The sequence below is a fragment of the Apaloderma vittatum genome, unplaced genomic scaffold (genome assembly GCF_000703405.1).
Source record: "Apaloderma vittatum isolate BGI_N311 unplaced genomic scaffold, ASM70340v1 scaffold19886, whole genome shotgun sequence".
Taxonomy (NCBI): domain Eukaryota; kingdom Metazoa; phylum Chordata; class Aves; order Trogoniformes; family Trogonidae; genus Apaloderma; species Apaloderma vittatum.
This window is the reverse complement of record NW_009720280.1, coordinates 1-16,047: the sequence shown is the minus strand read 5'-3', so window position 1 is coordinate 16,047 and position 16,047 is coordinate 1. Positions and strand designations below refer to the sequence as shown.

Sequence of the window (16,047 nt, the reverse complement as noted above, 5' to 3'; positions counted from 1 at the left end):
CTCATAGCTTTAAAATCACTTAATCTGTCAGAATTCCCTGGAAAGCAGAAATGGCAGCCTGGCTCCTCCATCTCTGCATTTTCAGGAGATGCAATAGCAATTGGAGATCAAAAAAGCGTGGGGAGGGAGTTATCACAGATCTCTGAATTTGCAGTTTTCCCCGTACCTCCCAACAGCAAGGCTGAAGAATAACTTGATTACTGGAACTCTTAATAGTTTTTTTCCTTTAGCTGTTCAAGAACGACTGTGCTGAGCCTCTTGGCAGCTGAGGGAAAGTAGGTGAGAACTTTGTTGATAATTTATCCTCCTTAAGGGAAAAATCAAACCAAAAAAATACACAACTGACCTACTAGGAGCTTTACGTTTAACCAAAGAAAACCCATATCTACAGACTGCAGACCTCTTTTAGGGGAGAGTCCTAAAACCACAGCACCAGTGTTTTACAGCAGCAGCTCTTAAGAGGTTCTCAACAAGCTGCTGCTCCTGCCACGGGCTCGTTTTGTCACGGGCTGGAATTCTTCCAACCTAAAGGGAACTTGGTGACACAGACCACGCAGGGCAGGAACAAAGCTTGCTTGGCCACAGCTTTTCAAAGGTGTCTGTGCTGACATTTAATTCAACTCCACAGTAATTCTGCAGTTGACCCCCTGTCTCCACACTGTAAAACTACAGGAGAGACTAATGATAATTTGAGTATGTCCCTTACAGGTGCCCGTTCTATTAATTTGTCTGTTTGAGGAAGTCTGGAGTGTTTCTGCTTAGCAGGGATTTTCCTCCAATATTCAGAAGGCACAAACGTCAGCAAAACACCCCCTGCAAACCCAACCAACCAAAAACCGAAACACCCAGAACATCCAACACCCCCCCCATGCTCCTTTAATCAATCCCAACTTATGATTCAGCCACATCCCTCCATTTCCAGCATTCACAAAAGCAAGAGTTTAGTCTCAATCAAATAAGCAGAATTCTCAACATTGGTGGGCTTACGGCCCTTTTTACTCCCGTGGACAGAATAAATGGAAATAAAAGGATTTAACTCACTCTTGGCATGCAGGGGTGAGGCGGTTATTTCGGTCCAGGGCGCTGTATTCCCAAAGTTGTATCTCCCTCTACCGGTGACTTTTTGTGCAATTATCACCCGTGCCAAGACCAAAATTAATTTGACTGCTGTCATGGAATGGTTACTGTTGGCTGCTTCAACAGGAAGAACATAGAACATGGCAAAAGAAGATAAGTTTAAAAGTCAAGTTAGAAGGTTGGAAGCGGAAGTTTTAAAGTTTTGGGTTTGGTAATAAGAATTCTATTTTCATCCTTTTTTTGCTCAAGGGGATGGGGGAAAGGAAGGGCCAGATGAAGAAAACAAACTCACAGATATTAAATGGTTGGTGCACGACCATGGGTTGCAAGGTTGCTTTCCTTACCTTTTCTCCCTGACACGGCAGCTTTAAAGCATGCACCAGCTTTCTTGGAGTCTGAGCCGCTTCAGGTCACGCTTCAAAATTGTTTTCATACTTCAACGCAATGTGAAAATGCCTCTCTTCTGCTTTTTGCTGTCTGACCACCAAAAGCCATTCACGATTAATCACCACAAGCGCAGAACTTTCATTAAGGGAGCAGACGACTTACAGAAGCTTCCAAGCTCCAGTAACAGCGGCCGGGCCGGGAATCACCAACCTCAACAAGAGCCCGAAGCAGCACAAGTTGCTAAAAGATAGAGCCAGGTTACCTTCCTGCTTCCGCACATACCCAGCGTCAGAACTCCAGAGAAGTTCCAGGTTGGTTCGTGGAGGCCAAGCTCCAGAGGGAAGGTTTGGTTCCTGCTCTAAGCTCGGACTTGAGCTCAAGCTCAAGCTAATCCATTAAGCTCCTTGTTTTCTACCACCTCATTCATAACACACTCGTCTGAAGGCCAACAGAAAACACAGGATAGGGATGGGAAAATAAATAAATAAGAGACTGATTGCATTTAAGAATTTAAATCATTTTATTGCTTTACCTGCCATTAGGACAATCTATAACAAAAGGAATATAATATAATATATTAGCACATACAGTAAATCAGACTTATATCGTCAGGTAACAATACAAAAATGGTCCTCTGGTTGACTATAGCTTCCTAGGGCAATAGACTTCATCAATTTGCTAAAGGTGGACTAGCAAAAAATTACTTCTAAAGCCCCGAATGTTAGCTAAGGCAAAACTATGCCAATTGTGGTTTCAAACATATTTAAATTGCACACAAAGGTAAAGCTATAACTGTGAATAATATTTAACTCAGACTTAGCTGATTTATCTTAAAATCTTGTAGGTAAAACTACAAAAGGGAGTAAACAGCAAGCTAAAAAGATGCAGTAGTGAAACTTGATTAGAAAGCCTTATATAAAAAAAATGTGCATTTTTTTTTTGTGGAGCTCTAACTATACAGTTTTTGGTGCTTTAAAATAACACAAAGAACACATACGAAGAAAAAAATCTGGATAGAGTCAAAACTTAAGAAAACAGTTTTACAAAAGAGAAAAAAAGAGAGAGAGAGAGAGAACCGAAAAGGTAGCGTTTGCTTACTCCTTAAGGACTCTGGCAGAAATCCCCTACTCAACAGCTTTTGAATAGAGAACTCAAACCACAAGCATTTAAATCCCATTCCTGGGATTTCAGGTTCAGAAATACCCTGAAACCTTTTGTTAAAGGCTTGATACCCTCAGTATTCCTTTGCATCAATTAGCAGACTCTTTCTGATGATCTACGTGCGTGAGAAAACGCCCGGTCAATCTGCATCCACCTCACCTCGGCAAGGAAATAGAAGGAGGGCTCCATTGTTAGAAGTAGTTGCACAACGAATGCAAAACCGCTTGCTGTCACTCCCAAATACAAACCTACGCTACTTTATAGAAACTACAGTTGAAAGGAAACCTTAAAAATTGCCTACCATTATCGAACCGTGGAATTCAGTAAAAACTTTTGGGAAGTATTGGTGCGCACAGAATAATGGAACACAAAGCTGGTAAATACTGAAACACATTTAAGACTCCGCAACATATCGAGCTTGGAAAAAAGAGTGAGGATGAAATGTGTTGTGTGAATTCCGGAAGCAAGGAAAGAGAATGCACCTTTAAACTAGATTTATAATTAACCATTTTAAAAATTACAAACTGACAGATTTAAAAACTTAAAATAACTGAGTGTTGCAGGAAAGTTAAAACATTCACTTTTTCTGCCTCACATTCTCTACCAAGAATAATGGCATCTCTAGAGACCAGCAGTCCTGCCACCTGCAACTGATGCTGGCCATAAACACTCAACATTTGTTTTCCCTGGTAACAAAAGGGCCACCTGAACTGACGATCAATTTTTTAAAAAGTCAGCTGAGGAATACAAAGCAAGAGTCAGAGGGAAAAGAAAATGTTTGCTTTCAATTTCTACACCAATCTACGTACTCAAACGTTACTAACAGCTGGACAGCTGCACCATTCTTACACCAATCTATGTACTAGAGACCAAAGTCAGGCATTTAATGAAACTGTTTGGTTCTTTGCCACTTTGAACAGGAACTGTTCTATCACTGAAGAAATAACAAGAGAAGAAAGAACAAGAAAAGAAAACTCCGTTGCGGCAAGTCGGCAAATTAAGTAACAACCGCAGTAGTTCACCGGAACTATTAACCTTGAAAGCTTTTACACTTGACAAAAACATAACTAAGCAATCTTAAACCAGCAGACACGGGAACAATTATACTGTTAAATTCCAGCTGTGGCTTTCTTAGCAGCCGATGCCTCATGATTGAACCCAGGATTACAGTACCCAGAAAATAAAAATAAAAAAAAAAGAGAAAACCCCAAGCCCCAAGAAGCTCAACTACAAGGGCAGTTCTCATTTGAAAAGAAATACAGCAGATTATGACCACGGCCTTAAATCTGTCCAACAATTTGAGAAACACCTTCAAAAAGAACTTTTTCCCCACCTCTACTGTCACCTCCTCACTCTATGGCAACAGCACAGGGTCAGATCTCTCCCTCGCTGAAGCAAGGCTGCACTCGCCCGAGTCGGACGTTGTCGCACAGAGAGAAGCCATAAGAGCAAATGTCTCCGTAGAACGTTTTCTATTAATTTAATGGGACAGAGAGCACAGAACTAATATGCTCTAAATTAAAAAACAGTGCCATGAGAAGCAAATTTTTTTCTTTTTTTTTTTTTGTTTAAACAGACAGGAAGCTGCAAATGCCGGTGGCGATGTGGCTCTGCACAAGGGTAATAAAGCAGTCTGCATTCGTGAAGCGTGTTTTGGATAGAGAGGAAGGTTTCAGACAGACAGCGATACAAAACTGTTGTACTGCTGGATGTTCCGCTTGAGAATATCCGAGCACGGACCCAGGACACGTTCAAAACGGGGTCGATCGAGCTTTACGCATTTCAAGAGGCCACGAGCAACAACGGTGGCAGCCCGGGGACGGTTCATCAGCAGAGCTATCTCACCTAGGGCAACAGGAAAGTGCAAACAGTGTTAAAAGACAACGTGCAAAAGAGCCAAAGAAATTACTCTGCTGCGTTTCAAACTGCTGCAGGAATTGAACAGCAGGCAATTCAGGTTTTAATACCAATCAGAACAAGTATCTATGTAGTTACATTAGAAGCAACTGCACAGGCAGTTTAAATAAAACTACTTGATGATTTTTTTATTAAAAGCCTCTCTGAAGAAGGCTTAAGGTATTTCCAACGCTGGTTCTATTTGAGAAAAGATCGTGTTTCAACTAACCACACCTTTTTTCCAGTCAACAAGTAGTTATTTTTCTAACGTGCAAAGTATGCTACTGTTCGATTCCAGTATTTCTAGAAAATTCAGGACAAGACCATAGTACCAAAGTAAAAAACGTTAATGCACAAGGCAGACCCACAGCCAGCCAGAACTAAGATTGTGACTTTGCCATGGGGCTGTGGAAGATGAGTATCCTGAAGTCCCACTGGATTCCCACTTCATAAGATGCCAAAAAGCTTTGTTTCCAGTATTTGTTATAACTGCTAAGCAACATATCTGGAAGTGAAGTTTTCAACAAGCCCCCGCTTCCCCTGGTGACAACAGGCACCCCAACATCCCCTCACACGGGTGAAGAAACCACAGCATCAGCTTTTGGGTTGGTTGGTTTTTAAGCAGTCAGGCAGGTTACCTCCATGTTCGGGACTGAGAAAAGAACTTGGTGCTCCTTAGAGAATAAATTTACCTGCATTATCAGAAGGCACGCTGAAAAGAAATGAGAACTTTCCCTCCGTGTCCAATTAAAACTCTCAAATTCAGTAGCTGCCAAAGCACAGCCTTGCAAATGAGTAAGTAGCTTCTAAGGGAGAGTTAAACCCCCAGGGGACAGGCCTGTAGCACCCAAACACAATGGCAGAGAGAATGTTTCCTTTAAGAGTGGGAAATTCGTGAGTCCATATCAAGGGAAAATTAGAAAAGACTGAAACATCACACACAGAACAAAAAAATCTAGATTTTCTAGATATTGAGCTAAGCAGAGCTTCATTTGGATCCAGTACTACTGGTGCACTCCTGAGTTCAGGCCTTGCAACAGTGTTTGTTCATACAAACGAAAGGCAGAGAGAAAGCAACAAGTTGCAGAGCAGGAAATTCTTGTCAGGCATAAAGAAACAAAAAAAAAAAACACAACAAGGCTGGTTAAACAGGGGAAAAAACTGCCCTGAGAGGTTGTGCCGTCTCCATCCCTGGAGACTCAGCTGGACACAGCCCTGAGCAACATGATGCAAGTTCCAAGTCAGCTCCGCTCAGAGCACAGAGGTCAGACCAAATCAGCACCAGGCCCCTCCCAAAATAAAGTCTTGAACAATTAAACTCTTGAACAATCACATTTCTTTGACGTGCAAGCACACCTGACTGCCACGCGACTCTGATACTCACCTGACGTTCACTGAAATCACACGAGAGAGCCAACAAAGTAATTAAGTGAATCCATCCCACCACTAGCACCTGCAGCACTCGTCAGCACAGCACAGCTAAAACACTGACAGTGGTTTAGGCAGCCACAGTTGTCACTGTGTAACTCACCAAAATAATCAGAGGGTCCCAGCCTGCCCACTTCAACAAATTCTTCGTTTTCTGATCGACGCTGTAACACCGCAGCTGTGCCCTTTAATGAATCAAAGCAATTACACAGTTGGATTTTCCAGCATCACTTAAAACATTGGATTCCACAAAGACTCAGCTGCTTTGCAGAAATAACTGTTACGATGTTTTGTTCACCAGACTGCTCCAGAGAAGCAGCTGGTCCTCTAAGCATAAGACATCTTCGGTATTTATGTATCCACAGCACTGATTTCACCCTGTTTTTCCTCATAACACTAACAATATTACGGTATGATTAGTGGGGGGGAAAAAAAGCATAAAAAAATCACCCAGACAGCAGACAATACCACTAGCAAGACATTACCAGCTAACTAGAATGGGTCTATACTACTCTGAAAAAGATAAACTGGTTTCAGCTAGAAATCCGTTACTTTTTTCCTGGAATTACCATTTGTAAAAATAGCAAAACTAAATATTAGCTTCTGCGTGTCCAGCAAGATTATATCTCTTTGGGAATTTTCTACAAGTACATTCCTACATTTCATTTTTCCCCAAGTATCTATTTAGGGGCAGAATAAATCATGCTAAAAAAAAAAAAAAAAAAGTAGTAAAGTTCTGAGCTTTTTGGTTTTTAACCTTACTCACCTCCAAGATAATGAAGAATTCGTCTCCTGGCTCTCCCTGGACCACAATCTTCTGCCCATCCTCAAACTGTACTGGCTCCAATGCATCAGCCACAGTGAGACGCTCCCACTTGTCCAGGGATTCTGTAGAGTTAATAGTCCATTAACAGAGGATCTTTTCAAGGTAAAAATTACACTTTTTGCTCTGTCTTTACACAGAAGTCAACTTATTTCTGGCTACATTTGTGGATCAGATATCAAGACCTGAATCAGAATTATTTTGCAATGATGCACAGAAGCAGTACAGGCCTTCAAGTCAGTTTTAAGGGATTACAAAACCATAATAACGCTGGGTAACAGCTTTATTGCAATGTGCCACCTTATTCTACTTCAGAACAAAAATCTTCTCACTTACCTAATATAGACACTTTACTAAGGAATTCCTCATACATCTTTCTCTTTCTCAAAGTACTTCCCTACAACAAAACAAAGCACACAGAGTAAGTTTTCTTTCTACTTCACATTCTACATCAGGCTTCAAATAAAAGTCATTATCAAAACCAATTTAATCAGACATACTGCATCCTGGCTCACAGACCCCAAACTCACAAGATTAAGTGTTTTCAAATTTAATTGTTTCCGTAATATTTCAGAGCTGAGCAGCCTTCATAAAGTACTTCGCATTTACTGCAGCTCTAATGTTTCTTAAAAACATTCTAACTGTAAAACCTTTCCAAAACTCACACTGGTTGCTCAGGTTAGTTACACCTGTTCACACACACACTGCTGACACACAGCAAGCTAAATGCAGAGCAGAACAAAAGTATCTGACAAGTTAACAGGTAGCTACTACGTTTTTAGCCCAGGTTAATACCACACTGGGTTTCTATTCACTAATGCAAGACTCCCCATGGCCCCACACCTGACAAACTTATGCCGAGCAATCAGCTTCCTGATTACAAGAGAGCGCAAGATTTTGAGTAAGTAACTCTAGCAAATGACAGGCACAGACAGAAGGTCAAATGATCAGTATAAGTTCAGTGAATAATAAAACCAGAAGCATAATTCCAGGTTACACACACAGCTAACCCAGTCAATGGCATAAGCCATAGAAAAATACTTGCCATGAGGATCCTCCTGTAGCTATCTCTGTCGATGCCCCACAACTTCACATTCGTCTTCGCTTTGACAGTTGCGGCACGAGGAGTTCCATAGATCAGAGCAAGTTCTCCAAAGCTTCCGCCCTCGCCAACGCTGGTTGCCCACTCGCTGTTCACATAAACCTGAAAGGCAGCACACGGCGGTCAGCCAAGGCCCCCGGCGCCTCCTGAGCTGGGCAGAGACAATGTGAAGCTCCTGCCACCCTCTATTTTCTTTACATAAAGGGAATTTCTCCCATCTGTACAGAGCTGACTCCTTTAGGGTTTTGTTAATGCTTCACTGCCAGCCCCAGTCCCAATTTTTACTTTCATCAGCAAGGGACTCTCTTCTACATTACATGCACAGAGACTACATGTGTAGACTCCTGAGACTCTGATAGGAAATAAAATCTCAGCAAAGTCTGTCAGAGAAAGCTGTGGATTAGCTGGACAGGAAAATCAAAAGCCTGACTGTTCTTAAAGCCTATCCCACACCTCCACTAGACTCCACTTGAAAGCTTCAGTTTTGTGTTGCTGTCTGAAACACCCTTTATGAAACTCAAGACAACTCATAGTCTTTGCAGCCAGACTGAGCCATTAAGGAGCACAGAGGGTCCAAAGCAAAATAAGCTTCTACAAGTAAGAACTTACTATGAGAAAAGTTGCTAAAGGAGGGGCTTGTAGAACAGGTCTACAAATATCAGACTATTCTTCTCCTGCAGATGAACATGTCAGTAATAAACTACCAAGAATACCTACATCCATTTCTCCTTGATCAACAACATAGAAGTTATCACCTTCATCACCTAAAGGAGAAAAAAAAATTCAATACACGCTAAAAAGAGAGTAAAGCTACGCAAGCATTTGTGGGTCACAGAACTGGCAGCTCTGCCTGCTTTGATGTTTAGCATCTAATAAGGTTGACAGAGATAAGTTTTTGCACAGCTCGCAGGGTGAAATGTCGTATCTTGCCGATTTTGTGCTCCCCTCAGTCCCGCGAGGGGGGACATCTACCGGTACGTGGGAGATGAGCAGCATTTCCAGGACTGCTGGAACGGCACACCATACCCCTCAACACACAAAACCTGTTCCACAGAGCCACCAAACTACAATCTACCCCTCAGGTAACATATGCGATGAAAGCGCAGCTTCCTACCACTGCTCCACTCCACACTGCACCCAGACAGTGATTTCTCTTGAAGAAAACCCCTCAAAACTATGACGAGCACCAGAGCAGAGGCTGCTCCCCATCCCCAACTTACGCATCAACGTAAACAGCAGCACTTGCCTTGCTGTATGACAGTCTCTCCTGCGATGTAAGTGACGGGGAACATTGCATCGAAGATGTCACTGAAGAAAAGGAAACCAAAAATCAGACAAATGCCTGGACAGCTGCCTGTGTGCACGCCTTCATATATCCATACCCCCAAACCCCGCAATACTTCTCCTACAGCCTCTGTATGGTGACACCAACTGCTGCAGAGAGGCTGTGCAGCTCTGTACGTTATGCCACGTTTAGCTCTTCTGAAGTCTGTGCCCTAAGAAACTCTCTTTAAGACTACAAACATTGATTCCTACCTTCTTTCATTATCATCAAGATGGGCAAACAGCACATTCTTCTCGATAGCTTTTGCCAAAGCAGCCATAGTCTTATAATCTTTTGGAATAACCTAGGATATAATCAGCAAAAGCAACCGATTAACTTTTTGAAGAAAAATTTCTGCCCTCCCTGGTAAAAAAAAATTACTCAATTGCCGCAAAACACCGGCTGAGTTTTTCCAGTTTCTTTCAAGCAGAAAAGATCTAAACGCCAACATATAAAAGTTTACAGCCAGTTTATGCAGAAGGTAAATAAAATCTTTCATCATTTTAGGCAACTAAAATGCTTTCATGCTAAGTTTGCAAGTTTTTTTTGCAAGAGTACAAATACATGTTCCACCTGTGTTTTCCTATGAATAGCAGCAAGTGTGTTCTGCCATTGGGCTAAACATAATGTTGTTGCAGCTGTCAAATAACTGGAAGCACTTTGTTTAAATATACGTAATATGTATATATAAATACGTATTACTTCAGAGAGAACAGGTCTATGTTACAAATAAATGGTTTAATTGCATGACAGTTCATTCTAACCTCCAGTTAAACACCTACCCACAAAGGTCTGCTTTTTACAGTTAAGTCACAAGACTTCACAGGCTACAGGGGCTGTTATTTAATACACTGGATAAAAGGTGGTCTTAGATAAATCCTTGGATTGTAGATGCAGTTTTTTAAAAGTTAGGGCACCTTTCTAACATAAGATGCAGCGTCCTCTTCTGTGTAGACTTCCGCACTGATGGCCCCACGCCGCCTTCGGCCCTTAACCACAGGGTTCATAGGAGGAGGAGGAGAGATTTCATCCTCCCGTGAGTCTGAGCGCGAACCAGACTTCTGTTGATTCAGCAACTGTTTTGTTTCCTCCTAAACAGGAAGACCGACATGTTTGTGTCACATAATCCAGTAAAGCAAAGAGGCTGTTCCATATTATATTCCAATGCAGTTTGCCAAAGTAAGGGAGCTTCCTGTGTACGATTACTCCCAGAGGCAAACAGGAGACTACGGCAACTAAGATCAAAGGCCTTTCCAAATAGATGGCAGATATGCCTTTCATTCATAACATTCATATCACAATGGTGTTTATTTTAATAAGTTACACTAACAGCTTAATAAATGAACAAGTATAAACAAGTTCCCACTAGTGTATCCAACGGGCAACAAAGACATTTTGCAAATGCCAGACATCTTCCCAAGCGTAAACCCAGCAGGTTCTTCCCCCCGAGCCGCGAGGTGTTAAGTCTTTTTTTGATTTGAAAGACAGAAGAGCAATTCCTCAGAAATCCATGTTACATGAGAAGCTTTTGAAACAAGGTCAAGTCATGGACCAACTTGATACTCAATAACCAACGGTTATTTTAGGAGAAAGAAATATGAACGCTGCCTACAGAAGAGCCGGAGGAAGGATGCTAGAGGCCAAACAAACGGTAGGGCTTTTCTGCAAACCACAGATCTGCCAACTTTGTACAACATTACACATCTCTCCTCAGTTCCCTCAGTTCCCTGCCGTGCTGTGTCGTAGCAATATTGTAGAAGACTAGCACGCTTACAATAAAATGAAGTCCAGCTAATTTGACGTGCAGAAATTTGATTCTTCTACGTAGCAGAAAATTCACCTTCATCGACTACAATCAGATTAAAAACAAAACAAAAAAGCCAACCCTGGAGCCAGAGCACTTGCGTCGTAACAGCTCAAATGACTTTCCCAGTGTTAAGGAAACAGAGTTTGGGGACACGCTTTAAAAGAACAAGGAGTCACCTGTTCCCCGCGAGCTCCCAGCACTTTTAAAACCTGGGTTTGTCCCAGCGTCCTTGATCAAAGTGTCCCCTGCCCAGCTGGGCAGCTCGCTGCTTGGCTGCCACGCTCCGCTCCGGAGGTGCACAGAGGCTATGTATAACACCAACGCTTGGAGGAAAAGGACATCAGATAACCATGGCAGGGAGCTCACATTTTACATTTCTCGTGTGGCCAGAGAGCAAGCGCTGATCCCTCGAGTTATATTTCACTTCCTGCTTTGTGCCCATTGATGAAAGCGTGCTACATGTCAAAACGATGGGAGCAAAACGTATTTAAAGCGTCGGTTCTGCCTTCTGGTTTTAGAGAAACAAGTCTCAGCTGAGATGGAGTTAAAAATAGCTGGAGCAGTAGTAAGCGTTGGGTTCAAACTGCCTCTCTGCAAAGCGGGCAACACCACCGGCTACAGAAACAAACTGTTCGTTCATTTCCAGAACACTCAACCCATAAAAAGAACTTGACACTTTTTAAATAAGTGAACACCAGCTGCTGCAGTTTTTTCCCCTGTATCACATGAAATACAAAATACTGCGCTCCTGTAACTTTAGGAAATCGAAGCACTTCAGCAGCATCCAGCAAGGGAGCTGCACATCAAAACCCTGCTCAGCACGAGAGCTGCCAAGGTAAGGGCCCACTCAAGGAATAAGGAAACTGCATTAACAGAAAAAAAATACAACTGATAATTTCCACCTTACCTAAGAGTTAACATTACTATATTAAAAAGCATGTTGAGGTAGCGCACAGACACAGAAACAAGTTACCAGTGGGTAAAATAACACATTAACTCAAAATATACCAGTCTATATCCACGTGCTCAAGAGTGAATGAGACAATGAGTGTATTTTAAAAGATGAATACATGAAAAGCTCAAACTACATGACACAGCCAAGCACAGCACAGAGAGCTGCGAGCTTTTAGGATGTATTGGTGTTGCCAGACATGTTTGCGCCGCAAAAGGACCAGAGGCCTTAGTACACCGCAAATAGATAAAATAAAAACATTTATACAATCAATGTGTAGTCATTAGATTCACGTGACACCTTTCAGAGCTCGAAAGAGGACATCCGAGTTCCTACAGTAGCTACCACAACCTCAGAGGCAGTAATTTTAATGTTTCTGAACACAATTTCAAAAGCGTGTTTAAATGTCTTCAACATATTTTAATAACATGACAGTGAATCAGCTCCATGTTTGCGCACTGTGGAAGAGATGACTTGTCAGGAGAGCTAGAGAAAAAATAGCAACCTCGCTTCAGTTCCTTCAAAATCCCGTCTTTAAAAAAAATAATGGCAGTTTCTGTATGTCGAGCTCAGTTTCATCCAGCCTAACAGATGCACAGATTCAGAAAGTACTCTGAGAAGTTGCTCTGCTTTATTGCAGACCTAACATCCGTTACTTCTGGAAGAGGAAGCAGATTCCATTTCAAATATTTTTGCTCTCCCAGAGCTAAGTACCAGGTTAGAGCTGGTTAATAACAGTCCTCGGCATTTGTGCTTTCCAGACACGGATGTCAGAGGAGCTCACTGACATAGCACAGGACAGTCACTGTTACTTCACAGGTATTAAGGTACCATGTTACCTGGTTAAATTGAGGCCATTAGACTGGGTGATGAAATCGTTCAGAGAAAGCTGCAGCAATTTTTAAACTCGAGAAGGCAACCATGCCAACATAACTCAAAATAAAAGACCCTGATCAAAGTTTTAAGAATAATTTAAGGGGGGGAGAAACCCAAAACATTAGCTAACCAGTTTTATTTTCAGCTTGCTTGTAGGCTGACCAAGTACATAGACAGCCTATTTGTACCAGAATAAAATCATCAAGAGTTATTCACCTTCAGCATTCACATGATTATGTTCAGAGCTAGTCTTGCTAAAAAAAAATTAATTTTCCTTTAATCTTAAACACTGCATGCTGACCATAAATCCACTACATAAAAGAATCCAAGTACTCCTATGTACGGAGCAGTTTACAATTTACTCTAAGTGCAATAATGCAGTTTAATTTGTAACGTTTTGTAATCAACTCTTGTGGTGATGTTTTAAAAATTATCAATCTATCAGTACTTGGAAACTCAAGAATCTGAAGCAGGGAAGAGTCACAGTAATAGGGAAGGACAATGGATTATTAAGAACTTGATTACCAGCTGGTTTGCTGCTGGTATTCTCTCTGAATGAGAACATACTCAGGATGCAACTACATCCACAAAAAAAAGATATATGATAGAGTTCCTGGTCATTTAATAAGCAAAGAGTTTCTCAAATACAGAGCCGAGTTACAAGAGGTTTGTTTGCACCACTTGGTCAGTTTCTAGGAGCTACCTTGAACACTTCCATTAAAAGACAATTTTCACTATACATGTTTATGACCTCTAGCGTCTGCCGGTGACTGTTGTAGGAGGTCACGGCTACGTTATTTATTATGGTGTATTCTGAACAGCCCCTGCACCAGCCTTTTAAATACCCCATCTTCACAGCAGCTTCTTTCCCCACCTGTTTAGATATCAATATCTAAACTGAACAGTTCAAAATGGGAAAGCACCGTTTCGAATACGACCATCAAGACAACACAATGCTTTCCAGTCCCAAGATCCCAGAATGCTTCCAACAACAACAAAACCACCAAAGAGACCTCGAGGACAAACGCAGGAGGAACAACAAAGCAAAACACCACCACGGAACTCCCAAGAGAGGGCAGAAACAGGCTTGTTCTCCTGGAGATTTGGAATACAAATATTTCTGTCTGACTTCAGCTAGGCCTGGGTAACCACCACCGGCCAACGCTTCTGCGCTGTACTCAAACTACTGCAAACCACCAACCTCAACACAGAAACCAAACGCCTCTTGCCAGTGTCTAACCAAGCTCAAACATCACGGTTATCATCTAGAAACAGACACAATTGTATACGTTATCTATCAGCTTCCCTGAGTAAGCATTAGGCGGGGATTACGTCTGCAACCCAGCTGGATAAGTCTCCTTGTCAGCTTACATTCTGCCCTACGTGGTCTGTTACAACAGCGGTGCTTTTACACCGCCATCAACTGGCATCAACCACTAGAAAATAAGATTTGTTACCCGAAAGTATCAGTTCCAATACTAACACCGGTCAAATCTGAAGCTCAGCCTCTAAATCAGAGAGACGGTGTAAATTCAGGCCATTCCACTCCCCTCCTGCTACGTATTTTTACCTTCTCCAATCTTTCAAAGTACTCTCTGAGGAATCCCATGGGTCTTTCAGGTCTCACTGTGCATAACTGTACGATGCAATCCTTCAGAAGTTGCTGGATGTTGTGTTTTTGGACGTAAAGTTCACATTCCCGCAGACTACGCTCCTCCTCGCTGCTGCTGCTGCTAGAAGCTGCCATGGCTGAGGATAAGATAAAGAAGGTTAAGCAACTGGTGGAAATGAAGATGATGCTGCCTAAAAGAAAGTTATGCTGTACTATCACCTTACTCATACCAAAACATAAAACTACCTTTATCTGTCGGACTACTAATTAAGCTAAAGCATAAAACAAATGAACTTTTTTAGCACCTGGAAAAAATACAAAAAATCTCGGTGCTCTGTAGCCGCACGCACGAGAGGAAAAACACTTAACTGAGCCGGGAAAGCTCCAATAACTCAAGGCCTGTGAGCACTCAACACCAGGGAAGCTTCCACCTAAAGCTTCTGCTGATTAAACCGAGTATTTCACAGGGTTGGAGGTTCCTTTCACAGAGCTGTGTGGGGTCAGGAGATAGGTGGGTGGGAGCTGGGAATCTGAGATGCTGGTATGAGAAGTATCAGGAAGTGAAACATGTTAAGGTTGAAGTCAAAGCCAGTTCTTCAAATACCAAAGGCAGCGTCCACTAACGGAAGTCATGGAATTAGGGACGTCCCTCCCAAAAAGCTCCTCTTCAGTTTAAAATAGTTTATACCTCATTACTACCTCTGTGCATACAGTGCAACCCCAAAATTATTTCTTCAACTGTTCATAATCAGCAGTACATCTTTAAACACAACTGTTACAATGCCAGGTTTTCAAGAGACCTTAAAATTACAGTGTCAACGGTACCACTTTCAAAAATGTTCTTAAACCATTCTTCCTCCCCTTTCGGGCTACAGAACCACCTTAAAATAGAATTTTACATATAGATAAAAACCTATAATGCATTTTATTTCACAAAACAATTAACACTGAGACAGCTAAAGAAATAGCAAATAATTTCTCAGGGCATTTTTCATGAATTATAAAGAAAGTTACCTGGTATAGAGACAGTGGCAACAGCTTATAAATATGCAGCAAGATATGTTGATCCCTGGATCAGCTTTTGAAAGGGGAAAAAAAAAAAAAGGGATTCAGACAAAATAATTTTGAGAAATGAAAAGTGACTGAAAAGCCAAGCAGTGCAGTCATATTACATGTTTTATCCTACTGACGCAGAAGATCCAGAAACACAGGCCACACAGGCACTGTAACGCCATGCCCCTTTGCATTATACTGCTGGAGATTACAGGAGGACCAGAATTAGTAGGAAATTATTAACACTGAACAGGTTTCATTCTTGTCACAGTTAATCCCTGCCTAAGTATGCACAGGCAGATGTATTAACGTGCTGCATAAATCCCAAGTATGGGCTTCACACGGACCGAAAAAGCCCCTTAAAACTTCTTTTGTTTTAACAACTTGCTCAGTGAAGGTCAGTCCTAACAAACAGCCCCAGAGAAACTTGGTGGCTCCTTGACAAGCTGCAAATTACAATCTACCAGCAGCCAGCGGACACAGGCAACGGTTCCTCACGAGAGGAGCGGGACCAGCACAGAAAATCCCACAGAAACAATGAAAACCCCA

General features: G+C 41.9%; 1 protein-coding gene across 1 annotated transcript; it reads right to left on the bottom strand.

The window, feature by feature from the left end:
• Positions 1–4,170: 4,170 nt before the first annotated feature.
• PRKAR1A (protein kinase, cAMP-dependent, regulatory, type I, alpha) lies at positions 4,171–14,582 on the bottom strand. The gene is made up of 10 exons (XM_009870967.1): positions 14,404–14,582; positions 10,116–10,289; positions 9,411–9,502; positions 9,121–9,182; positions 8,592–8,638; positions 7,818–7,976; positions 7,109–7,169; positions 6,716–6,837; positions 6,053–6,134; positions 4,171–4,470 (listed from the first exon to the last, which is right to left on the bottom strand). The coding sequence occupies exons 1-10, from the start codon at positions 14,578–14,580 to the stop codon at positions 4,298–4,300; spliced, it is 1,149 nt and encodes a 382-aa protein (XP_009869269.1). The 5' UTR covers positions 14,581–14,582; the 3' UTR covers positions 4,171–4,297.
• Positions 14,583–16,047: the final 1,465 nt, after the last annotated feature.